General features: G+C 44.2%; 1 protein-coding gene across 7 annotated transcripts in view; it reads left to right on the top strand.

Moving 5' to 3' along the window:
* The window catches only part of adgrg6 (adhesion G protein-coupled receptor G6), a 135,815-nt gene that overhangs the window by 58,795 nt on the left and 49,274 nt on the right, over nt 1–27,746 (top strand). For all 7 annotated transcript variants that reach the window (XM_078405458.1, XM_078405457.1, XM_078405460.1 and 4 more), the window contains 7 exons: nt 13,593–13,684; nt 15,093–15,145; nt 18,978–19,040; nt 19,908–20,050; nt 21,038–21,152; nt 23,912–23,994; nt 25,376–25,580. In XM_078405458.1, the coding sequence (XP_078261584.1) occupies nt 13,593–13,684; nt 15,093–15,145; nt 18,978–19,040; nt 19,908–20,050; nt 21,038–21,152; nt 23,912–23,994; nt 25,376–25,580 (754 nt within the window). The remainder of the gene's footprint in view (nt 1–13,592; nt 13,685–15,092; nt 15,146–18,977; nt 19,041–19,907; nt 20,051–21,037; nt 21,153–23,911; nt 23,995–25,375; nt 25,581–27,746) is intronic.

Genomic DNA, 27,746 nt, shown 5'->3' on the forward strand with positions numbered 1-27,746 from the left:
TCTCTCATGATTCTGTACACCTCTATAAGATCTCCCCTCATCCTCCTGTGCTCCATGGAATAGAGACCCAGCCTACTTAACCTCTCCCTATAGCTCACACCCTCGAGTCCTGGCCAACATCCTCGTAAATCTTTTCTGAACCCTTTCAAGCTTGACAATATCTTTCCTGTAACATGGTGCACAGAACTGAACACAATATTCTAAATGTGGTCTCACCAACATCTTATACAACTACAACATGACCTCCCAACTTCTATACTCAAAACTTTGACTGATGAAGGCCAAAATGCCAAAAGCCTTTTTGACCACCTTATCTACCTGCGACTCGACCTTCAAGGAACCATGCACCCGTACTCCTAGATCCCTCTGCTCTACAACTCTACCCAGAGGCTTACTATTTAGTGTGTAGGTCCTGCCCTTGTTCATTATCCCAAAATGCAACACCTCACACTTCTCTGTATTAAATTCCATCAACCTTCCATCAACATTCCTCCGCCCACCTGGCTAATTGATCCAGATCCTGCTGCAATCGTTTACAACCAGCTTCACTATCTACAACCATCTACACCCCCAACAAAATGATCATCCCTTTCTTGTTTCTCAGTTCCACCCGTATAGCCTCACGAGATGAACCGTCCGTAATGCCACATCTGAACACAGCTGTGACATCCTCCTTAACCAACAATACAACGCCCCCTCCTCTTTTTTCCTCAACCCCGTCTCTCCTCAACCCCGGAACATTGCGCTGCCAGTCCTGTCCCTTCCTATCCATGCCCTAAGCTCATCTGCCTTACCCATAAGGCCCCTTGCATTAAAATACGTGCAGCTTAAACCAACCCTCCTTCCTCGCTCTCCACCTTTCACCTGCCTATTCTGTCCATTAACCTTTCCCACACCACCCTCCATACCAACTTCTCACCCCTCACATGCCTCTGTCCCGCATGTGATCCCACCCCCCCCCCCCCCCCCCCCTGCCAATTTAGTTGAAACCTTCACGGTCCTCCTGTATCTGTGGTGTGACAACCTCGCTGCAGGTTTTGTCCAGGAAACACTTGTTTTCCCAGATGGCCCAAAGGTCATCCAACTGTTCCCGTGTAGCATTAGCAAACCTTCCCGCTAGGATGTTGGTCCCCCTCCAGTTTAGGTGCAACCCGTCCCTTTTATGCAGGTCACCTCTGTCCCGGAAGATGTCCCAATTATCCAGAAATCTGTATCCGTGCACCAACTCCTTAGCCACACATTCATTTTCCTCCTATCTTCCTATTCTTACCTTCACTGGCACAAGGTACTGGAAGCAATCCTGAGATTGTTACCCGGCAGGTCCTGCTTTTCAGATTTCTACCCAATTCTGTAAATTCTTGTTGCAGAGCCACCTTCCTCTTCCGACCTATATCATTTGTGCCAACATGCACAACAACCTCTGGCTGCTCCCCCTCACTCTTGAGGATGCCGTGCAGCCGCTCCGAGACGTCCTGGACCCTGGCACTAGGGAGGCAACACACCCTCCTGGAGTCTCGCCTGCTGCCGCAGAATCTCCTGTCCACACCTCTGACGATGGAGTCTCCCACCACTATAGCTCTGCCTGATGTAACTCTTCCCCATTGAGCCTCGGCATCAGGGTTGGGATCAGAGCCCTGGCTGCCACTCAATCTTGTCGTGTCATCCACTCCCAAGAGGGTGTACCTGTTTTCAGTAGGTACAGCCACCGGGGTCTCCTGCACTCCATGTTTACTCCTCTTTCTCACAGTCACCCACCTTTGGTCCTCCTGTGTCCGTGGTGTGACAACCTTACTGAAGGTCTTGTCCAGGAAACTCTTGTTTTCCCAGATGGCCCCGAGGTCATCCAACTGTTGCTCCAGTTCCCCAACACGTTCATTCAGGAGCTGCATCTGGACACAATTTCTGCGGGTGTAGTTTCCAGAAGCACCAGCGGTGTCCCTGACTTCCCACATCCTGCAGCAAACACACAGTACCAACCTGCCTGCCATTTCTTCAGTGCCATTTCGAATCAGGTGTAGCCTCCTTGCCTCAGCTTCCTCGCCGAAGACTCTTGAGCCAAGAGTCTTTACTCACTTTGCTCTACTCACTTTACTCTCTTCTGCAAAATGATACAAGTAGTATGTCATGGTCTGAACCTTGGGATGTAACATTGTGTAAAAACGTTTTCAAAACTTCTCGTGGAGTTTAGATGGTGTTGTGCAACAGCCGACCATTTAAGATGTAGATAAGATACATGGATGGGAACGTGCCATTCGACCCGTCAGATTTCACAATTCTGGTGTTTAAACCCTCCCTAGAGCATTCTGGTGTGTTTAAGACATTGTTATTATCCTACCTATGGCTGTATTTTGATCATACTGTATTTACCTTTTGAGTGAAGTTGCTTCATAAATATATTTATAGTGATTTAAGCTATAATGTACTACACAATACATTAGATCTATGTTACAAGATGCAACATGGTACTGAATAAGCTGCACACAATATGCAAGAATAGTATATTGGAGTTTGTGTACAGTATGAGATGCAATACATTATAGTGTATATTAAAAGTAGTAGAATGCAGTAGGTTAAAAGACCTGATGAATAGTCGATCATTTGCACTTTATTTTGCATGATGCTGAGTGTTAATGAATGGAGGATAAAATAAGATAAAGTATATAGTACTGCACTGGGAACATTTTACAGGTAGATTTTATATCATACATACATAGCTCAATTTATCAAATGGAGCATATTGGAGAGTATAAATTATATTATTGTGAATATAAAATAGTACTTATCATTTATATTAGATGTAGTATAAAATATTGGAAGAATATAAGAGAGTTACTGTAACATATGGGGATGGTTGATTAACACAGAATATGTGGATATAGGGTGCGTATGTAAAGAATCTAAAGATATCTCTTAGGATATCTCAAAATATTTCAAATGTTAAAACTCTCACTATTACACCTGTACCAAACGAACTCTAGCTCAGAGCTAATCAAAAACCAGCGTATCCACCCGAATACCCCTCTATCCACCAGTATTTTACCACGTGTTAATCCAACATCCCCATATCCCACTCGTATTCTACCCAATTCAATAGATATCCCTATATTGACCATTAGAATTGTAAACTAATCTACGGTACCAATCCTGTACCCATGTGCAACACAATAGCAAACCTATAGTATAAGAAAATAACTGCTGATGCTGGTACAAATTGATTTATTCACAAAATGCTGGAGTAACTCAGCAGGTCAGGCAGCATCTCGGGAAAGAAGGAATGGGTGACGTTTCGGGTCGAGACCCTTCTTCAGACAATAGCAAACCTGTTCCCCTGTACTCTGCCTCAATGCTTTACATTCACTGTGCTGTATTCACAATACTATTAGCATTATACAATCAAAATGCCAACATCCCTGCATTATGCCCCAGTGTTATACAGTGACAGTCCTGCAGGATTGTATCCCCATGTATTTTACATTCACTATCCTGTACTCCCAATACCGTACTGTGCCCTTATATCATACACTGACAATCTGGCATTGCCAATACCCCAGCTTCAACATACATCTATTCCTTGTACTATACTCCAGTCTTGTACATTCATGGTGCTGTATTCCCAGTGCTCTACTTCAGTTCCCGCATTGCCAATACCGTGCACCCCACTGTTACACATTGACAATCCCATATTCCCAGTATAATTCTCCAGTATTATCGCATTGGATGAATGTGAGGCAATGGTTCTGCATTTTCTTTCCTGCATTCATCAGGAATGGGAGTTTAATCTTTATCTTACTTATTCTACCTTACTTTCCTACTTTCAATGCACATTTTTCATTTCCATCCAATGTCATCTTCAGGTCACCCTGGCAAATACTGAACTAAAGTAATGGTCTAATATTTCTGCAGTCCCTTATATATATTATTATTCATCTGTTGCCTTGCCTTTCCCTGAATAGCTCTTCCCAATCCAACTTCGTCCATCCCAACTTCAGCTTTCTGTTTGTGTCAGTAAAATATTTAATTGCTTTGGTTTCTTTTACTTGATAATTAATTTAATAGTTCTGTAGTGAGTCTGAGAAACACAGAAAGGAAATAGGCCTTTCGTCCCACCAAGAGTGTCCGGACATCAAACACCCATTTGCACTAATCGTACATACGTCTTGTTTTTTATTCTCTCCACACTCCAATGTACTCGCCCTAATTCTACCATTCACCTACAAACGGGGGGCAATTTACCGTGGCCAATTAACCTACCAAACCTTACATCTTTGTGACATGGTAGAAAACTGCAGACAGAGTCATGAGATTCTTAGAGTGATACAGCATGGAAATAGATTGTTCGGTCTAACTCATCCATGAAACCTACGCAGGTTCCTCTTTCTTTTTCGATTACTTTTTCAATTTCATTCCAAACAACTTCATTTTCGAGCCCAGCATGCATTCCTCCAGTCGATGTATCTGGTGTAGACCTCGTTAGTCGTAGAGTCACAGAATTACACAGCGCAGGATAGGGGCTTTCACCCCATTATGCCCATGCTGACACTGTGTCTATCTAAACTAATCGTGTTTGCCTGCATTAGGACCTTGCTTATTTCAGCATCTAAATGTTTCATAAATATAGCAATTGGATCCGATTCCACCACCTGCTCTTGCAGTGAAGTCCAGATATTAACCACGCTCTCAAAAGAAAGTCCTCTCAAATCCTTTTTAAAACTCCTTCCTATTTAAAATCTATGCCGTCTTGTTTTTGATACCCCCACCCTTGGAATAGCATTCTGGCTATCCACCTTACTTCTCCTCTTACATTTATGTGTAGATCTATCAGGTCATCCCTCAGTCTCCTTTGCTCCAGGGAAAATAAATTTAGTCTATCCAATCTTACCCATTAACTAAAGTACTCCTGATAATACTGCACTCCCTCCAGCAAAGTCATATTCCTCCTACACCATGGCAACTGGAACTGCACGCAATGCTCCAAGTCCAGTCTAACCATTGTTTGGTAAGGTTGCAACAGGGCATCCCAACATTTGTATTCTGTGCGTTGACCTACAAAGCAGGCATGCCGTATAGCTTTATCACACCCTTTTCACCTATGGCAAATAGGGTGGTGAAGATAGTTCTCATTGTGTTTGTGCTCTCCCATTTACTGTACACCTACTAGTTGGTTTGCTAAAGAGCATCACCTCGCTGGAGTTGGGATTGAATTCCACCTGGCAACGCCCTTCCCAAGTCATCCTTATTCCTGAGGCACTTGTGATGAAGAAGCATGCCTCTCTCCACATCCTCAATTGTTCAGTAATGCCAGTGCTATCTCTTTCTTACATTATTTCGAGCTCAGTGGCCTCTCTGCGCTGTGGACATCCTTGCTTCTAATGGGCACTGGAGAACCAGCAAACTTAGCAAAGACATATAGCTCGACTACAATTCTGCGAAGTCTGTTGAATTTTCACCGCTGGTGAATTTTCTGAGATTTCTCAGGTGACTCTTGGAGAGGGGCTTTCCTTTCCGAGGATTAGAAAGAAGTAGTCAGACCATTTTAAAGTTTATCAATTGTGTGATCATATCTCACATTTGATTACATTACAAAGGCACAAATACTCCAGTCACTGAAGTCACCACAAGTGGATCCAGAGAGGCCACAGATTTGAGTAAGTCATTGGATGTTTGATCCTTTCATGTATAAATACATAGAAGGGAGTGGAGGGAGGGGGGGGGGGGGGGGGGTATATCTCGATCATTGAGGGGGGATGTGTCTTGGATTGGTATATCAGCTTTCTCAACCTTGGGCCATGTTGCCAGTAAAACTCTTATAGCCAGTAAAACTCCTAGGAGTAGATTCACTGTTGTAATTAAGAAACCTGGTTGCTCGTTCCCACAGTGAATGACATTGCAAAGCATATGTTGAAGTAACATTTCAGTAATGATCCAACCTTCAGAGGCACAAAACTCTGGGTGCTGAAATTAGCATTCAAAAGAGGAGGCTGCCTTTGATGGAGCCTTCCAGACTTGGAATATCCTCTTGGATATTGGGGAGGGAAGGTGATGGGATAAAATAATGCGAAGCTCCTTGATAGCGAGGTGGTTGGCAGTGGAAGCCTGTTGGTAACATAATCACCTAGCTAGCCTAGTACTGAGCCAAAGTAGGCTCACAGTGCCCCAGATTAATTTAGACTTTAGAGATACGGCGCAGAAACAGGCCATTCAGCCCACCGAGTCCGCGCAGACCAGCGATCGCCCCGTACAATAACAATATCCGACACACTAGGGACAATTTACAATTTTACCAAAGCCAATTAACCTCAAACCTGTACGTCTTTGGAGTGTGGGGGGGGGGGGGGGGGGGGGGGCGCAGGCAGGTTCAGCAGGCAGTGAAGAAAGCCAATGGAATGTTGGCCTTCGTAACAAGAGGAGTTGAGTATAGGAGCAAAGAGGTCCTTCTACAGTTGTACCGGGCCCTGGTGAGACCGCACCTGGAGTACTGTGTGCAGTTTTGGTCTCCAAATTTGAGGAAGGATATTCTTGCTATTGAGGGCGAGCAGCGCAGGTTCACTAGGTTAATTCCCGGAATGGCGGGACTGTCGTATGTTGAAAGGCTGGAGCAATTAGGCTTGTATACACTGGAATTTAGAAGGATGAGGGGGGATCTTATTGAAACATATAAGATAATTAGGGAATTGGACACATTAGAGGCAGGAAACATGTTCCCAATGTTGGGGGAGTCCAGAACAAGGGGCCACAATTTAAGAATAAGGGGTAGGCCATTTAGAACGGAGATGAGGAAGAACTTTTTCAGTCAGAGAGTGGTGAAGGTGTGGAATTCTCTGCCTCAGAAGGCAGTGGAGGCCAGTTCGTTGGATGCTTTCAAGAGAGAGCTGGATAGAGCTCTTAAGGATAGCGGAGTGAGGGGGTATGGGGAGAAGGCAGGAACGGGGTACTGATTGAGAGTGATCAGCCATGATCGCATTGAATGGCGGTGCTGGCTCGAAGGGCTGAATGGCCTACTCCTGCACCTATTGTCTATTGTCTATTGACCGGAGCACCCGGAGAAAACCCACATGTTCACAGGGAGAACGTACAAACTCCATACAGATTGCATCTGTGGTCGGGATCGAACCCGGGCCTCTGTGCCTCCCTCTGTGCCTCCCTGTTGTTAACTGACCATACAATCTGACTTATTAGTGAAATCTGCATAGTAGGCACCATATTCTAGCCAGACAGGTGATTGGATCCATTCGAAAGATGCTGTAATGGCAGTTTCTATACCTTCTCAAAGTCCAACTTCGTTAGCCATTACTGCTCGGGGATGGAATGGAGGTATAGCTTACGCACACACCGAACCAGAAGATAACAAAACGAATCTTCCAAACGCTGCTTCTTGATTAATTGGTTTTTATTAAAGTAGCACAAAACAGAATAATTCATAACTTGTCGATCTTCTCAACTGTTTCTTCTTCAAACAATACAATAAAATTCTTGTAGTTATTACCGTGTGGTTCTTATAATTGTAGCTGGCACGAGCGTGTGGTAAAGAACTGTATTCTCTCCATCCTCCGAGACTAAACTGAACCACAACCTCTGTCACCACGCTAGCATCCTCCCATCTAAGGAGCCATTCACAACCCTCCTTAAACTATACACCCAGGAAAGGTTTAAGAGGCTGTCACACAACTGTCACACTTAGATAGTTGGGTTTGGTCAGATTCTAGTTGGGTAGACAGGCTATCCCTTGTCTTGGTACAGTTTTACAATTGCTCACCCAGTCACATTAGAACGTAGTCTACTTAGAAGGTACTCTACTTCCATCATTTTTTTTGGCTGTGAGTTTCTGACTCCCACCACTCTTTGGAACTTTCTTCCCTCTGATATTCTGTCATAAGCATTGGTATTGTTTCATGTGTACTTGATAAATACCTTAATCTGTGTGCTTCCAGGCAAATTATGCCATACACGAGTGCACAAGGTAGTGCAAAAGTGAAAATAAACAGAGTGCAGAATATAGTATTACAGCTACAGAGAAAGTTCACATGAAAACAAAAAGTGCGAGGGTCACAATGAGGTAGGCTAGGTGATTGGGAGCTACACCCTTAGGCCATGAGAGTTCTGTTCAATAATCTGATAACAGCAAGGAACAAGCTGTTCCTGCATCTGATGGTATGTGCTTTCAAGCTTTTGGAACTTCTGCCCAATGTGAGAATGGAGAAGAAGTAAGTTTGAGTTCACACACAGCTAAAGGAAATATATCATCCTTATTCACCCTTTCATTGTCTTGTTCCCATCTGTTAAATCTCCACTGCCTCTCATCTGATCGGGCTGGCCACTGCCACTTCATTTCCTGCATTATAGGATGAGAGGGGGTGAATTCAGCTTGCACCGGGTCCTGCAAGACACACCGAGGTATTGCTAAGATTTAGACGCGAAGCTTAATGTGGTGATTTAATGATGAGATGATTTTCCCACTAGCAGCTGGAAGCTTTAACGTCACAGATTTGCAGAGGTCCCAGGTTCCGCCGAACCATAGCCAGTTAATTGAGTTCTGGCAAGGGTTTACATCGGGCAGGAGGCAGGGATCGGGGAAGTTCAGCAATCCATTGGGGATCATGTCCACACCGTTGAGATTCCCGCTGAGACCCAGACCCAACAGTTTGAAACCTGGGCGGCCGAACATGCAAGTCGCTTCGATTGCCAAGACGGTCACCAAGAGCTCACGTGTTACTAAGGATTCAAAGGCTTTGGCAAGGGCAGCCGGTAACGTCACTGAGAGAAAACATCTTCCTCCAAGTGTCTTTCCCAACACTGCCAGAGATACCAACGCAGCCAGTGAATATGCTAACAGTGATAATGCCACTGGATTGACTTCTGAATTCATCAGTGTTTTAAAAAACCTGATGAGGCAGATCTGGGACTTGAGATTTGGTGTGAAGAATTCAACTGATACGGTTACGGAGGACAACAATGAGATGTCATCTGCTGATCTTGAAAGTCACGAGGCACTGATTGATGAAGAAAGAGACATTGGAATAGAAACATTGAGTTTGAAGCCAAGTATTTCTTCTATATTATTACCTAACCAACATGATCCTGCCAAAAGGTCATCTGATGTTTTAAACATACTAGAGATGCAACCACAAACCCCTTTTCCAGTGTTGTACCAACCAATGAATCCCACTCCAATTGAGTCTCAACATGAAATAAGTGCGGACATCATTATGCCTCATGGACATCTCTTATATGGCTCGCTCTGGACACCCAGCGATAACCTGATGCAATTGGGAAATACATTAGAGCCTCTGGGAGATCAGTTCATCACTGAGACTTCAGCACAGTCTCTTCCTGGCAATACTGAATCCTCTATGGACCGCCAAGGAACCAGGTTCCTTTCCAACCTTTCCAATACCGAGTCTTTTAGCACTGCCTTTTCAGAAGCCAACGGTCCCTTATCCAGCTGGCCAAGTTCATTGCTGGATCCAGGACAAGTTGGTTCCACCATATCAAGCCTGCCTTTTGAGAGGAACAACAGCGTCAATGAAACCCAACTAACACATGCAATAGAGTTGCTCCACTTCGCAAACATGGGCAGGGAGTCTATGGAGCAAAGGCTGCTCATTAGCACTGACCAGGTAGCAAATCAATTAAGGCAATCTCATGAGTTTATGCTGCATCCTGGACAGTTTTCAGTAAGAAACCAAGTAGATGGCAATCCTGGTTTTGCCAAAGGTGTTGATGTGGGCTCTCCGAATGCATCAACCAGGCTGCACATCAAAATGAATCATCCATATGCTTTGATGTTTATTTCTTCAGCACTAATGTCAGATAAACAAAACATTTCTTCAATTCCAGATAATTTATTGGACGTTTCTCCGAGGCTTTCAAAATCTGAATTCAATGTGGGTATCACTCAGCGACAGTCCAAGCCAGGGAAATTTTCAATGGGATCTCCTGAATCCAGAATCCATTTCTCCATTTCATCTACCGTGCAGTCAGCAAATTCCAGAACCATTGAGTTACACCCAGGTTTAGAAACAAGCCTTGAATTGAATAGGGCAACAGTCATGACAAGAGTCCAAGAATCTCTGCTGGATTTTCCTTCACACAATGAGAATAGTTGGAGATTGTCCACGAGGGAGACCAGTACTCCCCTCCTTTCTGATTGCTGATAAAGACTACGGCCAGGTCTCCCTGACTGGTACCACACTGCACATCACACAAAGCCACCAACATGTCATGACCGAAAACAAATGGGAGAGGTCGACCATCAGAAATACTAGATCGTTGACCAAAAGTAAACGGGTCCCACTTGTGGCCTTGCACACTTCATCCACCTCAACTTCTGATGCTCCTTATTTGGAGAATGAACCCGCAACCTCTAACACTCCCAATTCAGGGAATAAATACTTAACCTTCGACACTCCACATCTGAGGAATGCATCCTTAACCTCTGACACTCCACATCCAAGGAATGAATCCTTTACCTCTGATGCTCCAAGTCCAGGGAACAAATCCTTCACTTCTGACAGTCCACATCCAATAAATAAATCGTTCACCTCCTACAGTCCTCATATAGGGAGTGAATCCTTCACCCACGACAGTCTGCATCCATGGAACGAATCCTTAACTTCCGACACTCTGCATCAAGTGAATGAATCCTCTGACACCACAGATACATGGAGTCAATCCTTAATCTCTGACATTCCTCATCCACAGAAGGAGGCTTCAACCTTTGACACCCGTCAAGATAAGAATAACTCTTTATACTCTAATGGTCTTCATCTGAGGAATGATTCCTTAATAGTGGCTGGCCGCCTCAAGTCTTCACTGGAGACTTCAAATGCAAGTGTTTGGAGCTCATGGGATGTGCTGTTGGACCAGAGACCAGAGGAGACAGTCTCGTTCCAGTCTTTAGATGACGATGCAGGTATCAGAAGTGAAAACACAGCTTTGTTTCACCCTGACCACCTTCCCGGACTGGAACAAACTCCAACCTCAACACCTAATTTACTGCATGGATCTTTAAGTGGGACAGTGTTCCCTAGTTTTTCACTGACAATTCCAGGAGCATTTCAGAATCACTCAGATGTGATCACTGGTTCTTACTCCCTAAAGAACTTCATGATCTCAACTACACAAAGGGAAATGGAACTGAACTTGTTTGCTTCATCTCCGGATCGAACTGATAGCCTCACGGAGGAAACCTTTGGGAGTCGTGCAATACTTGAAAGTTCAAAACATCAGCGGGTGATGACTCTGACACCAGTCGATGTGAGTGTGAAGTGGCCACCTCTCAGAACACTTATGCCATCACTATCAGAAGGACCCCAACTCGTGGGATACAGTGGTATTTTTACAGGGGCAGAATCTGAAATCGGACAGGTCAGTAGATCAGTCCATTCATCAAATGACTTGCTCACCTTCAACATGGCTTCAACAGACCAGACGTATTCACACACATTGCAGCTGCTCACATCAGAGTTTCATGTTGGAGAGTGCCACAGTCACAATCTGGGATTGCAATCTTTCCCACTCAGTGAAGGGTTATCAGGAATGTTCTTTGCAACGTCCATTGTAACCCAGCCGAGTGCTGGATCTCCAGATCTTACTTCGCCAATGGATTTTTCTGTGGTTCCTTCCACGAGTGAACCAGCCTTGGAAATTAGGCCAAGCACAGAGACCTACAAACAGCTGCCACAGAGCTCTCAGACCTCCACTACGCGCCTACCAAACCTTCGGCCCAGCTCTTCATCGGCCACAGTTACGCCATCTCCTCTGCTCCCCCATGATGTTGTTGGATTCAATGTGACCTTAGACTCAAGCACGGACAGCGGGAAACAGCCCGCCGCCTCTGAACAAGCCTCTTTGCCCTGTCTGTGCGAGGCCACAGTTGGCAACAGCTGCCTGTGTGGAGTGTTGATCGTCAACCGTATGTCTTCAGAGAATCTGTAGTAATAGCTAGCGAAAAATGTCACCAAAAACAATCATTGCTGATAGCTGGCCCACTGGTGTTGGTGGTAGTCGGATTGAATGTGTAGACTTAGCTAAAAGCGCGGTGTTGGACACAAGTGATTGCTTTGTTGAGGCTTTGCAGTTAGTAAAACACCCTCACTTGCAAAATGGCTCAACATGTAGTTTCAGTAGTATTGATTAAATCCTTGCAAAGCTTGGGCAAAAATATGCAGGAATTCATTTCCGTGCAAGGGATGGGCTTCAGAAGGGGAACATTCTCTTCTGGTGCCCAACCCTTACAAGGTAATGGACAAACCTAGCCTATTCTTCTGGTGAGAAAAAAAAAAATCCTTCTGCACTTTCTACGGCACGTTAGCAAAATCTCCTCGTTTACTGCAACAATTTAATGCCATCAGTTGTGTCGGCACCATTAACAGTAGGAACGACCAATCTCTCTTCACTCGAGGAGGAACTCCATTGCTCTGACTGTACCTGTGGCTATTTTGAATCATAAACCTGGTGGGCTTGTGGCTGGTTCCACATGGAGAGCGGGTTGAGTTCTGCATATTTTTGATTGAGTGCAGCTAAAGCTGGTTTCCAGTTGACCAATCTAATACGGAAAATGGGATCTTCTTAGCTCAGAGCAGAGCCCACGTTTGGTGCTGGTATTGGGTTTTGCTCCGAATATGCAGACTTCATTGAGAACTTGTGGAGCGCACGCTTTACTGCTTCAATGAACCTTAACAATCGGCCAGGTTCGCACCCATCAGATAGTTACTTAGCATAATACTTAACCATTTGAATGTAGTTTGATTTGAGAGAGGTACATATGTAAACCCACATTGATTTGAGCTGAATGAATGAGGGACGATATCTAATAAAGATTCTGGGGAGGAATGTTGCAGAGACATTTTACAGCAAGTAACTGATTTGAACTCTTGCCATCAATGACTGCCTGCTCAAGGACTAATTTTGTGTCCGCCTACGTTTGATCTTTGCTGGAAAATAACTTTGTTCTCTCTTCTCCAGGAAAACACCCACAGCATCATAGACTAACACAGCACTCTTTTGATTATAACTAACACGGCACCCGTCAGCATGGGGAAGGTGCCACCTAGTGTCGAGTGAGCAGACTGTCATCTTTACCATTTCCTTGCCCACATCTGGCACTTTCACTGCAGCCCGGACGTTTCCGACTGGGATGGGCAACCAGTTATTACTCCAATGTTTGGATTCCATGTAAATTGCGAAGAATTCTGGCAACTATTCCTCGTGATCTCAAAACCTGGCCTTGGGGCCGTTCAGCGAAGTCTGCACACTCAACACATAAATAGCACATTCCTAATATGATTAGTGTTATATGTATCCCTGTACCCCGGGTCGGTACTCATGCTTTGATTTGAGGTGAATTCCGACACGGCAGGTAAAGACCTGATATGTATGAAAGTTATTTGTAACTTTCATTGAGTTATTCCGAGGTTATTCAGAGCAGTGCCAGGAATTCCTCTGGGCACTTTGGGAGCAGCATAATTGGAAGGTTTCCTCTGAGAACAACCTTTGGTGAGAATGCGACGCAGGTGCACGTTGAAGGAGCCCTGACCTCTTGTGGTTTGAGCAGATAACCCGCCATGTAACTCTGCACTACTTTCTCCGCACAGGTGGCTTTTTCTACAGGACGCAGTTTTTGGTTCACGATCAGTCCAATGGAAATGCTAATATCACTGAGCTCGAGGAAAGAGTGTCAACATGGGTAGGTCGTTCTAGTTTGTCTTTTATCGTGATTGCTAATCTTTTCTTGCGCGCCTTTGTCTCAGAGAGATCATCATTCCCACTGCTCAGCCTGTTGCAATGGAGATAAATAGAGCCAGGCGTAGAGTCTCTTACTTTCTGCTGGGCCAGGGCAGAAGGAAGGGAGGGGTCAGATGTAGAAGGGGAAGAGTCTGGAGGAGGAGGAAATGGGTCAGTACAGGTAGGGAAAGAGATTGAACTGGTGGCAGCAGAGGGAGAGGAGAGGGATGGGTGCAGGAGGGGACGGACCAGATAATGTTTGGCGGAGAGGGAGGAAAGAAGAAAAAGAGGCCAGGAGAGGCGTAGTAACCAGGAGAGGTCTTTAAAGGGAGTCAAGTGAAAAAAAGGGGTCAGTAGAGTTAGCCAATGAGGTAGGTGAAGGAGGAGAGGAGTTTGAGAGGGAAGGAAGAACCAGAGCAAGAAAGGAGGAGCCAGAAATGATCTTGAAGGAGTCCGAGAGGGAAGATGGATGGGGGAGCAGGAGCCAGGTGATCTGTAAAGAGAATGGGGGAGCTCAGGGAGGAAGGAGAGGAGCCAGTAGAGGGAAGGGAGGGCGATAGAGTTACATTTGCAGATTGCACAAAAGTTAGTGGAGCATATTGTGAGCAAGGTTGTGAAAGGGTACAATAAAGAAATAGATGACGGTGTTTAATCTGGACAACTGTGAGGTGATGCACTTCAAATGTAAATGGAAAGCTTACAGTAAAACATGACACTCAGGAATATTGATGGACGGAGGGATCTTGGATTCAAGTCGTAAGATCCGTTGAAGTGGCAAGTTGCAGCTGTGTATAATTTTGGTTATGCCACATTAGGATCAATGTGTGCAGGGAGTTACTGAGGTGAAGTGCAGGCATGGATTTGGAGAAAACTAGAGAAACACACAAGAGATCAAACAAAGGAAAGTTATGACTCACCTGTTATCAGACTCTTGAACAGACCTGTTATAATCTAGGAATGTATTCCCGATCTCCCAATCTACCTCATTGCGGCCATTGCACTTTTTTTCTCTACTTTCTCTGTCGTTGTAACACAATATGTTACACTCTGTTTATTTTCTCTTTGGAACTATCTGATGTATGGTATGATCTGCCTAGTCAGCATGTAAAACAGTCATTCACTGTACCTCAGTACACATAACAATAATAAACCAATACCAACCCCTGCGACCCCCCGTGATCTGACTTTTATTCAACTGAAAAGTTGATATCTTGCAGGAGCTTGGAATGATGTGCTGTGTAGGGAAGCCAAGTAGAGGTTGTAGTTTAAACCAGTTGATGCATTTATCTTTGAGTGCCTCTCGCTCATGTAGCTGGATGTTACTGGATTGGATTGTGCATTAACCCCAAGTGCCTTGAATTTTCTTTCAGCTCATCAGCTCATTTCAGAACTGGAATTACACTGTGTTCGTCGAAACTGTCAGGTGAGGAGATGGAATGTCTAGTTTGGGATTTGGTCGTTTAGGAATAACAAGGTCTGACCTGCCATTAAACCTGCGGTAACAGAAATATTTCACGCTGTGCGATTATTAGCAACGTTACACGAGATAATGTCAAAAACACAAGCCCCTTTTTTTCTGTAACTTACAGTATAAACTAGAACAGTCCAGTGCAGTGGGTTAAATGACTTAGTTTGTTGAGGCCACATATATAGGTGATAAGACCTGCAGCGATGAAAATGTTTGGACTAAAACAGGCTATAGATAGGTGGAATGAGTGGATGGAAAATGGAGTGGAAAATGTAGGAAAAAGAGAGGTTACGCACATTGGTAGGCAGACTACTATCTAAATGGAAAGGGACTCCAAGTGTATTGGGGAAATAGGGTATTCAATATTCTTAAGGGTACGGTAGCGCAGCGGTAGAGTTGCTGCTTTACAGCGAATGCAGCGCCGGAGACTCAGGTTCGATCCTGACTACGGGTGCTGCACTGTAAGGAGTTTGTACGTTCTCCCCGTGACCTGCGTGGGTTTTCTCCGAGATCTTCGGTTTCCTCCCACACTCCAAAGACGTACAGGTGTGTAGGTAAATTGGCTGGGTAAATGTAAAAATTGTCCCTAGTGGGTGTAGGATAGTGTTAATGTGCGGGGATCACTGGGCGGCTCGGACTTGGTGGGCCGAAAAGGCCTGTTTCCGGCTGTATATATATGATATGATATGATAAGTGGTCAACAGGCAGTTGGCACACTGACCTTTTTTATTAAGGGATGGGGGTGGGTTTAAGCTTGGAAATGGAAAAATATAGTATAAATGTATAGTGTGTGGGAAAGATCAGTCCTATAGTACTAGGGACAGCTTTGGGCTTCTTATTTAAAAAAAATAAGGTATAGATCATAGAGTCATGCAGCATGGAAACAAGCCCTTTGATCCAACTCGTCCATGCCGACCAAAGTGCCTTTCTAAACTAATCCCATGTCCCCGCACCATCTATTCAAGCACTGGAAGCAGTTCAGAAGAGATTCATTAAGATAATTCTCAGGATGAGCGGATTACTCATGTGAATGGATGTTCAGATCTACATTCCCTGGAATTTATAAAAAACATAAAAGACCCCCATGGGGGCATGACAGAATGGATGAGAGATGTTTTTACTGGTGGAGTCTCAAACAAGCAATCATAGTTACAAGAGAAGGAAGTGGTTATTTGAAACAGATGTATTAGAAATTAACTTCCAGTAACCCCGGTCTCCCTCTCTCCTCATCCTTCCCCTACCCAAGTTGCAACAGCTTCTTGTTTTCACCCAACAACCAGCTAACAGTGGCCAGATTACATTATCATCTTTACTTTTTTGCATATCTTTCATTCATTATTCTATATCTCTCTACATCATCATCTTTATCTCTCGTTTTCCTTTCCCGTGACTTTCAGTCTGAAGAAGGGTCTCGACCCAAAACATCACCCATTCCTTCTCTCCCAGAGATGCCCCTGTCCTGCTGAGTTACTCCAGCCTTTTGTGTCTATCTCAGGAATATCTTGTTGCAGAGGCCGAGGAACCTCAAGATTTTATAATCTTATCTATATATTACTAAAACTCTCATCATGTTTGTATATATGTGACCGTTTGATCCCGAAATACAGCCAAAACGGTACACAATAGCGCGACAATTTTAGGCCCACCTTACTCACCGTTGTCCTGGGGTGTGCATTAGCGAAGTTTCATTCAATTTGGTGTTATATTTGTAAAGTTATTGACATTTTAAAGTTAAAAAAATCACTTTCCATTCACCCTGGCCGTCAGCCGTGTTCGACGTCACAATGGGACCCGCCCGGGTGACGGGAGTGGTGGCCAATGTGGGGGGGGGGGAGGCTGTTGAGCCATCCAGATGAAACTTTAATACATGCGCTCCCCCCCCCCGCCGAGAGGACCAGCGCCCCTTCTGGCGTGCCTCGCGCCTGACCTTCCTCCCGTGTAGCAGCGCGGCGGCCGAGGGTCAAACAAGATGGCCGGGGCCACCATGCTGCCGCTGCAGGAGAAGTTTCCACCCAATGGGTCCACGGCTTGCTCTGGCCGCCCGGGGCCGAGGTGAGTGGCTCCCTCGCCCTCCAATGGCCCCAGGGGACACTCCCCGGCCACCAACGGGCCCACGGATTGTCAGTTGGGGGAGGGTTGTTGGGCCCGCAGGAGAGGCTTGCACCCAATGGGGGTTGCCGCGCCCGTAGGAGAGGTTGCACGGAAGGTTGCCAAGCCCGCAGGAGAGTTTTGGATAAGTTGGGGGAGGGTTGCCGGGCCCGTAAGAGAGGTTTGCACCCAATTGGGGTTGCCACGCCCGCAGGAGTGCCCGCAGGAGAGATTTGGACCCAACGGGTCCACCCCCGTCTAGTAAGTTATAAATTCACTTACCAGCCTCCGATGCTCCAAGGATAAAAGATCCAACCTATCCAGCCTCTCCTTGTAACTCAAACCTTCTCGACTCTAAGTTGAGGCAAGGCTGATTTTGGAGCCATTAGGTGGGAACTTACAGAGGTCACTTTGTTGAGTCTATTTGTAGGTAAGGGATGGCTGGCAAGTGGGAGGCTTTCAAAAGTGACATAACAAGAATACAGGGGCAACATGTTCCTGTTAGGTTGAAGGGCAAGGCTAGCAAGTTTATGGAACCCTGGTGACAAGAGATGTAGAAGCTCTGGCCAGGGAAAAGGAGGCATAGGTCAGATTTAGACAGTCAAGGTCAAGCAAATCCCCTGGTGGGTAAAATAAGTGTAGGAGTAAACTTATGAAAGCAATCAAGGTCAAAAAGAGTTCCTGAAATAGATTTGGCAGGCAAGGTAAAGGAAAGTCCTAAGAGATTCTACAGATATTAAGAGTAAAAGGGTTGATAGGTAGAGAATAAGTACCCTTACAGATCAGCATGGCTCTGTGTAAAGCCACAGGAGATGAGGGGGAAAATAAATTAACATTTCTCATCCGTTTTTACAGTGGAATAGACAATGGAAGTTAAAGAATGTAGGTTATGGAGTTATGATGTTTGGATCATATATAAATGATCAAAGAGAAGGCATTTGTGGTCATAGCCCATTAAGGCGGATAAATCTCCAGTGTGTGACCAAATGCACATGCTCGGCTGGAAGATAGGGATAAAGATTGTGGAGATTGTGTAAGCACAGAATTTTGCATCATCTTTAACCACGGATGAAGTTCTGGTAGACTGGAAGGTGGTTAATGTTGCTCTGTTAATTCAGAAAGGAAACAAGGACAAGCCAGGGAACTACAGGCTGGTGAGCCTGATGTCAGTGGTGGGAAAGTGTTGGAGAGGATTCTGAGGGACAGGATCTACCAGCATTTAGAAAACATGGACTGATTAGGCATAGTCAACATGACTTTGTGCGTGGGAAATCATGACGCACAAATCTGATAACGTTTTCTGAAGAGTTTACAAGGAGGATTGATGAGGGCAGGGTAATGATCATTGTCTATATGGACTTTAGCATGGTCTTTGACAAAGGCCCATATGATAAGCTAGTCTGGATGATTAGGACACATGGAATCCAAGGGCAGGGGGCTTCTGTACCTAATGCACTATGGTAGATGGTGATCTATCCGTGATGATAGAAGCCATCTTTTTGTGGCAGCGTCTCATGTGGATGGAATGGAATGGAATACTTTATGGAGTAGTTTATTGTCACATGTGACAAGTAAGCGTGAAATTCTTTGCTTATATACGCAACATACACAAATATACATAGAAAGGATGTTTTCAATGGTGGGGAGGACTGTCGAGAGTTTATTTTAAACTGGCTTTTTCTCTTCTGTTGTTGATCAGGATTTTTGAAGGCAATGTTACTTCAGCACATAGGATCTCTGCCAGATCTCTGCAACAAAAGAGGTAAGAAATAGATAATATGCTCAGTCTTTGCAATGCCACATTCCTATTTTGAAAAATGTTGACTAAGGTATCACCATAAACTGGTTCAAATGAAGTTTTAGAGCTATAACTTTGAATGAAACAATGGGAATTCAAATTTGAAGAATTATATAAATCTGGAATTAAAAAGTTAGGCTTCCATCTATGCCTTGTGGAAATTTAAACCCACCATAGATAGTTTGACAAGTGGTTTGAAAGAAACATGGAGAGACTAAAGCTAGTTGGGGTGGTACATTGGAGCAGTGGTAGAGTTGCTGCCCTACAGCGCCAGAGACATAGAAACATAGAGACATAGAAACATGGAAAATAGGTGCAGGAGGAGGCCATTCGGCCCTTCAAGCCAGCACCACCATTCATTGTGATCATGGCTGATTGTCCACAATCAATAACCCGTGCCTGCCTTCTCCCCATATCTCTTGATTCCACTAGCCCCTAGAGCTCTATCTAATTCTCTCTTAAATACATCCAGTGATTTGGCCTCCGAGTTTGACCCTGACCACAGGTGCTGTCTGTATGGAGTTTATACATTCTGCCTGTGACCGCATGGGTTTTCTCCGGGTGCTCCGGTTTCCACACTGTATCTCTAAAATCTAAAGTCTAGTGTCATTTAAAGGGCCTGGGAAGCTGTTTGATTGTCCTTATAGCCCAAGTGTGAACTAATGATCCTGAGGAAAAGATACCTGGACAAGCTGAGCTGTGTGTGGGTCCAGATCTATCAGTTACATGATTGAGTCTTCACTCATCTCCAAGGACTCTACGTTTGAATCACATCAGTAAATTCAGTTATGTTCTGATCCAAATTACAATGCGTTATCACTCTCTTCTCAGCTACAACTGCCTGGCAATCCTCTATTACAACATTACCAAAAATATTTACCTGGAGGAACGAGTGGTCCAGGAAAGGCTGATCAATACAGCTTCAGTCATTGGAAACAACCTGTCCATTGACTCGATCCATGTACAACACATAAGTAAGTGGATCACATGAGATATTGTTTCTATTAGAAAGGTTACCAGCTTAGGTGGGATGGGCTAAACCATCCTCCTTCCACCAAGAAATACTGAACAGGCCGGGACTTCTTTCTTGTCAAGAGAGAAAGTTGGAGCTGTGACTTGATGTTAGAACTTTGAAGGGGCTCGACAAGTCGGAAATGAAGTGGGATGCAAATGAATCCAGTCAGGAATTTAGGAGAAATTTAGCCAGCAAACAATGGGAATGTAGAAGAAAAAGCTCCTAAAGTTATGGACCTGATACTTTTAAGGGGAAACCTGGATATACATTAAGAGAAAAGAATTGAAGGAGATGGAGGTAGGGAAAGATAAAGAGGAATAGTTGGACACTTGTGTGAATCATAAACAATGACATAGATCAAATGGACTAAGGAGGAAGGGTTTCTGAGGTTAGAGCCAGCTGCCTGTGATGGGTGGGGATAGATTAAGGAGAGGAGTCAGGTTCCATTGTGAGTGATCAAAGAGAGAGTGATAGCTTTTTATAAAGGGGACATCCCTCAAACTCTATTGACTGAGATTTGCTCAGGCAGGTACATACTAAGTTATGCAGAAAGGAAGATGGTGGAGATCCTTCATTCCATTTTCAGGGTTTCATCAGCTGTAGGTTCATTGGCTTTGGTAAATTGTAAAATTATTGCTAGTGTGAAGGATTGTGTTAATGTTTGGGGCGATCGCTGATTGGCACAGACTCAGTGGGCCGATTGAGCTGTTTTCATGCTGTATCTCTGCAGTCTAAAGTAAAGTCAAAATGATTGGGCAAGGCCATGCATGTGTAGCGTCCAGAGTTGCAGTGCATAGCATTGAAGGACTTAGATACATACAAGTCCCATTGTGCATTAGATTTACAGCTGACCTAGAACAATAAAGGTGGACCAGTAAAGCATGCATTAAACCCACTCTTTTGCTCTCAAATGGATCTTCAAAGTTTCAATGTCCTTTATCCACAGTGAACTGCTCCATGAACGAACACCCTGCTCAGTATATATGGTCGGACACCAGACCAAGGATTACTCTGTTCCTGCACTGTCTCTCCAATCCCAGCCAGTTGGCCAGCAGGATGTGGTAATAGTCTTCAGAAACCTTTTAACCTATTTAAGGCTAATTTTTCTGTTGCCTTTTCTTAACAAACGTTTCACAATTTCCTCTTGTCTACCAGCCTTACAAGCTCCACAGATTGTACAACTGATTTCTATTGTCCTTCATGGAAAGTCATGTTTCCTGATGTTTTTCACACATGTATCTAAATTGCCCCATCAGAGGAGATACCATTTCTGTCTTGACTGAATCAGGTTTTTAAAAAACTCAATCAGACAAGCCCATACTCTTCTAGATTGAGAGGAATATGCTGTAAGTAAAGAATGCACGCTTTGCATAAAGTTACTTATGGCTCGGTGGTGCAGCGATAGAGTTGCTTCCTTTCAGCGCCATATAGCCAGGTTTGGTCCTGATTATGGGTGCTGTCTGTAAGGAATTTCTATGTTCTTCCTATGATCACGTGTGTTTTCTCCGGGTAGCGCCAGTTTCCTCCCATATTTGAAAGACTTATTGGCTTTGGTGAGAATTGTAAAATATCCCTAGTATGTAGGATAGTGCTAGTGTATGGAGATTGCTGGTTGGCATGGACTCAGTGTGCCAAAGGGCCTGTTTTCACACTGTATCTATAAACTAAAAACTAAACTAAACTAAACACATCATCTTCCCTCTGCACCTCCACCTCTCCCTTCCCACATAATTGGAGCCATTCCCCATGAGCTTTGATTTTTGTTGTATATTTATTTTGATGATGTGATGCATTGTTTTGCTATTTCGATGCTTCAAGTACAATGTATAAAATAGCAAGAAATTTGAAATATAACCATTAAATTGTGCCAAGCCACATTCATGGTGGTGTATATTTCCTCACATATGTCCAAACTGCTTCAAAAAAGGACATAGAAAATAGAACGCATTGGTTTTTATAGTAGATTTATAGCAGTATAGTAATCGCTCTTTGGTGGCCAGCATGGGTGATGGGCTGAATGGCTATACATTCCTCTAATTGGGTGAATACCGGCAATGGACAACTGTCCTAATAATCTAACTCTTCAAGCTCCGTGTTGTATGGTGAATCCATCAAAGAATAAGTGGGGAAAATGGAACTGCGAGGATTGCTGTAAGTGCTGGCATGGGCTGAATGGCCTCCTGCTATATCATGGAAATATGCGAAAATCGAATCATAGATTCTTGGAATCATGCAACACAAAAGGAGGCTCTTCGATCCACCTTGTCCATGCAACTGAGATGCCTATCTAAGCCTGTATTTCTCTACACATTTCTATTCTTGGATCTGAGGGGCAGCTTTTTCCACATAGAGGGTTGTGTGTATGGTATGAGCTCCCAGAAGAAGTGGTTGATATGGGTCGAATTCCAATGTTTGAAAGGCATTATAACAGCATATGGATAGGAAATGTTTAGAAGGGTATATGACAAACACAGGAAATTAAGGCAAACACAGATGGTCATCTAGATTGGCCTGGACAAGTATGACTGCAGGGTCTATTTGCTGTATGATTCAATTAATCCAAGTACCTGTTCAAATGTCTTCTAACAATTGTAATAATATAAGATAAAAATATGAGAAATTAACAATATGAGGTTATATAGAGAGGTTATAGTATAAGAAAATATATGAGATAAAAATACAAGAAATTAATAATATAACATATGAAGAGATAATTGTATAAAAAAACAATATGAGAATATACTGTGAACGCTTTAGGTTCAGGGTTTTTTTTGTCACATGTACCGATGTACTGTGAAAAGCTTTGTATTACATGCCATCCAAACAGGTCAGATGTACCATACATAAATACAATCAAGCCAAACTCAGGCATAATAGCTAAAGGGGAAGGTAGGGAGTGTAGAAAATAGTTCTCAGCATTGTAACACATTGATGAGGAAGAACTTTTTCAGTCAGAGGGTGGTGAAGGTGTGGAATTCTCTGCCTCAGAAGGCAGTGGAGGCCAGTTTGTTGGATGCTTTCAAGAGAGAGCTGGATAGAGCTCTTAAGGATAGCGGAGTGAGGGGGTATGGGGAGAAGGCAGGAACGGGGTACTGATTGAGAGTGATCAGCCATGATCGCATTGAATGGCGGTGCTGGCTCGAAGGGCTGAATGGCCTACTCCTGCACCTATTGTCTATTGTCTATTGTCTATTGTCTATTGTAGCGCATCAGGTTCATAGACAATGTCCACTTTGAGATGTTGGGCCCAGAAGTAACCACAGTAATTCCATTCCCAGACCATCAGAAAAATACACCACATCCCTGACCTTTGTATGCAAAGTCCCTGAAATACTTTTTTTTCTTGGAGCGCAAAAGTTTGAGGAAATTATGATTAGGGTACGTAATTGGTGATTGGTCACAGTCTTTTTCGCAGAATAAGGGAGTCTAAAACTCTAGGCATTCTAGATAGTGGAGTCTCAAACTAAGGGCATAGGATTAAGATGAATGGAGAAAGATTTAAAAGTGACCTGAGGGACAACTTTATCACACACAGGGTGACGCATACGTGGAAAAAGCTGACAGAGGATGTGATAGTGGTGGGCACAATTGCAACTAAAGAAATTGGACATGTACATGGATGGGAAGGTTTTGGACGGATATGGCCAGGCATAGACAAGTGGGACTTGCTCAGTTCGACGACTTAGTCAGCATGGAAAAGTTGTGTCTTAACGACCCCTGTCCCTGCTACGTGACTTTATGAATCAAGAGTAAAGCCTAACATTCCAATCCATTGTTGATATGAACGCACCTTCAATTATAATTCTTTATTTCTCAACAGTGTTTTAAACATACAGAATTACACGTCTTACTGGGAGGAACCTAACTTGAGCAACTGTTCCATCATTCCTGAGATTTCTGCAGGTAATGCCAGTGAAGTCCTTCGCTGTCCTTTCTCTCATGCAAGGTTGATGCTGGGTAAGAGGGGAGCCATCAAACTCTGAGCTATCGAAGTGGAAAGTACAAAGGCAGATTTTGGGGCAGCGTAGTTGGTAGAGCTGCTGTATCACTGCTCCAGCGAGCTGGGGTCTTTCCTGACTTCCAGTGCTGTGGGTGTAGAGCTTGCATGTTCTCCTTGTGACAGTGTGGGTTTCCCCAGTGTGCTCTTGTTTACTTCCATATCTCGTTAGAAGCTCGTGCTGTAATGCAATGGCTCAAACAGCTACACCACTCTGTGGAACTTTTCAGAACAGTGTGTGAGTGATACGCAATGCTCTTTCAATACAAAAAAAAGGCATAAGAGTAGTTTCCAGGTCATTTTGTGCAACATGCAATACTAATTGCAGACCAGAATAAAAGGGTAAATATGCAGACATGCTTGTAGATATCTTATCACAGTGTTCCCTGCATTACGGCAGTTTGGCTAATGTAAATTAATCCCAGTGGAATTTACTACCAAAATATTTTGAGATACAAAATAAAAATGTGGTCATGGAATTTATATGAGAAAATAAAATAATTAAATAAACATAAAACGCGAAAGAAACAAATGTTGACAATTTGTGTCAAGGGTTTCCGTTATGGAAAATGCGGATGATTTTCCACGGACACACTCACCCTCCTACACACAGAAACACACCCACACCCATACTTACACACATACTCACACATGCATATGCTCACACACACACACAGACACACGCAACACATACACACACACACACACACCATAAACAAACACACAGGCAAATATGAGAAATTAATAATATGATAACATATAAAGAAGTAATAGAATAAGAAAATAATATGAGAAAATACTCTCGAGCCTTTAGGTTGAGGTTTAGGTTTATTTTTGTCACGTGTACTGTGAAAAGCTTTGTATTACATGCTATTCAAACAGGTCTGATGTACCTTACATAAATACAATCAAGTCAAACTCAAGCATTAATACCTAAAGGGGAAGATACAGAGTGCAGAATATTGTTCTCAGCATTGTAACACATTGTAGTGCATCAGGTCCATAGACAATGTCCACCCTGAGATGTAGTGCCCCAAATAAACCACATTAATTCCATTCCCAGACCATCAGAAAAATACACTACATCCCTGACCATAAACAAACACGCAGACACAAAGCATACATACACTGCCCTTACATTGATGCTGCTTTGATTTCCCATGGACGCACTTTGATCTCGCATTTCCTGTACACTTGTCCCTAAAGATCTCACCCTGACCTTTCCATAACTTCCACCGCGTTCTCCCGCTGGAATCTGTGTAACCTATTGGCCGTTGCTTCTTGTAGATAATGCAGTCGAGGTGGCCAACCTGCTCCTTGACTACTCTACTGACAAGAACCTCACCCAGGACGAGGTGAACAAGATGGTGGTGGCACTGAATATAATCGTCATCGTGTCTCCGATCAACATGTCCTTGGCATCCACTGTTCTGACGGTCCTGTCCAATATTCTCTCGAGTTCGGACGCCGTGCTCGCCACATCTTCACAAGTGTGAGTGCCCCTCAGTAGATGCGTCTCTGATTGTGCGGCTATTCCTTTGCCAGTTGAGAACACGTCAAGAGTAAGTGGCACAGAGGAGGTTGCAGGCAGTCTCTCCTGGCAGTTAAACAGGACCTTCGGCCTTTTGAGTCCACAACGACCATCAATCACCCACCCATATTAATCCTACATTAATTCCATTTTATAGAGTCATAAACGATAGACACAAAATGCTGCAGTACCTCAACGGGCCAGGCAGCATCTCTGGAGAAAATAAATAGGTGACGTTTCGGATCGAAACCCTTCTTCAGATGGAATAACCCGTCAGAACAAGGGTTTGGACCCGAAACGTCGCCTATTCCTTTTCCCTAAATTTGCTGCCAGGCCCACTGTGTTATTCCAACATTTTGTGTCTATCTTCAGTGTAAACCAGCTTCTGCTGTTCCTTCCTACATCTAGAGTCATAGAGTTGTACTGCAGGGAAACAGGCCCTTCAGCCAACTTTCCATTCCAACCAAGATACCTTCCTGAGCTGTTGCCATTTGCCTATATAATCCCATATTACTCTCAACCTTTCCTATTCATGAACATGTCTAAGGCCAGGTGAGGATTGAACCCGTGTCTCTGTATCTGCTCTACCAGCTGTGCCATGCTTATGACGTTGGGTGAGAGGCGAGCCAACATGCACAACACACACAAGCACAAATCACATTACACACAAACACACACACACACACACACACACACACACACACACACACACACACACACACACACACACACACACACACGCGCACACACACACACAAGCACAAATCACATTACACACAAACACACTGCTCACTACATACACACACCCATCCTCCCACACACAGAAACGCGCGCGCGCACACACACACGCACACACACACGCACACACACACGCATAGGCACACACACACACACACACACACACACACACACACACACACACACACACACACACACACACACACACACACACACACGCACACACACACACACACACACACACACACACACAAGCACAAATCACATTACACACAAACACACTGCTCACTACATACACACACCCATCCTCCCACACACAGAAACGCGCACACACACGCATATGCGCACACTTACACACACACACAAAGCACACATCACATTACACACAAACACACTGCACACTACATACACACACCCATCCTCCCACACACAGAAACGCACACACATACACACACGCATACACACACATGCATATGCGCACACACACACACACACACACACACACACACACATACTCCCCCGACATACATACGTACACACACATACTCTCACACGCAAATGCATACATACACACACACACACGCACACACACACCAGAAACAAACACACAGACACAAAGCATACGTACACTTGTCTCAATCAAAGCTCAATCTCAAGACACCAGAGAGTGCTTCTTTACTCTTGAAAATATCTAAAGAAGCTAATAGTAGTCAGGGAGCACTGCTGAGGAGCCTAAATTGACCTAAATCAGGTGTTCCCGTGGGGCTTATCAACTGCCCCGAGGTGAGATTGCCATTCTTTAGAGTACACGAAAATGATAACAGGAATAGGCCACTCGGTCCCTCAAGCCTGCCGTGCCATTCAATGTGATCATGGCTGATTTATGCTGGGCTCAATTCCTCTTCAGTACCAGTTTCCTATAACCCTCAATTCCCTGTTCTTTCTAAATGTATCTGCCTCTATTTAAAAACCTCCAGTTATCCAATCTCCACAACCCCACCGGGCCAGACAATTCCCAGGGCTCACTACTGTCTGCGAAGAATTTCTTATGCACCTCATTTGTAAAGGGCTGTTCCCTCATCTTGTCCTTTTGTTCGAGACACCCCCACGAATGAATACATCTCGACATCTACCATGTTAAGTCTCCTGCCCATCTCCATATGAAAACCTCAAGTTCTAATAGTCTCCTTAAAATGTAGATCAAATTTCTAATGGGGACACAAGAGATGGCGGATCTGGAGGAAATAACCAACTGTCTCTCCCACAGTTGCTGCACAACATAGTCACGATGGAGGGCCACGACCTGAAATGCTGTCAATTCATGTCCCATTCACGGGTGTTGCTCGAGCCACTGAGTTCTTTGGCGATGCTGAGCGGACTGTCCACAGC

This window comes from Rhinoraja longicauda, chromosome 9 (assembly GCF_053455715.1).
Source record: "Rhinoraja longicauda isolate Sanriku21f chromosome 9, sRhiLon1.1, whole genome shotgun sequence".
Taxonomy (NCBI): domain Eukaryota; kingdom Metazoa; phylum Chordata; class Chondrichthyes; order Rajiformes; family Arhynchobatidae; genus Rhinoraja; species Rhinoraja longicauda.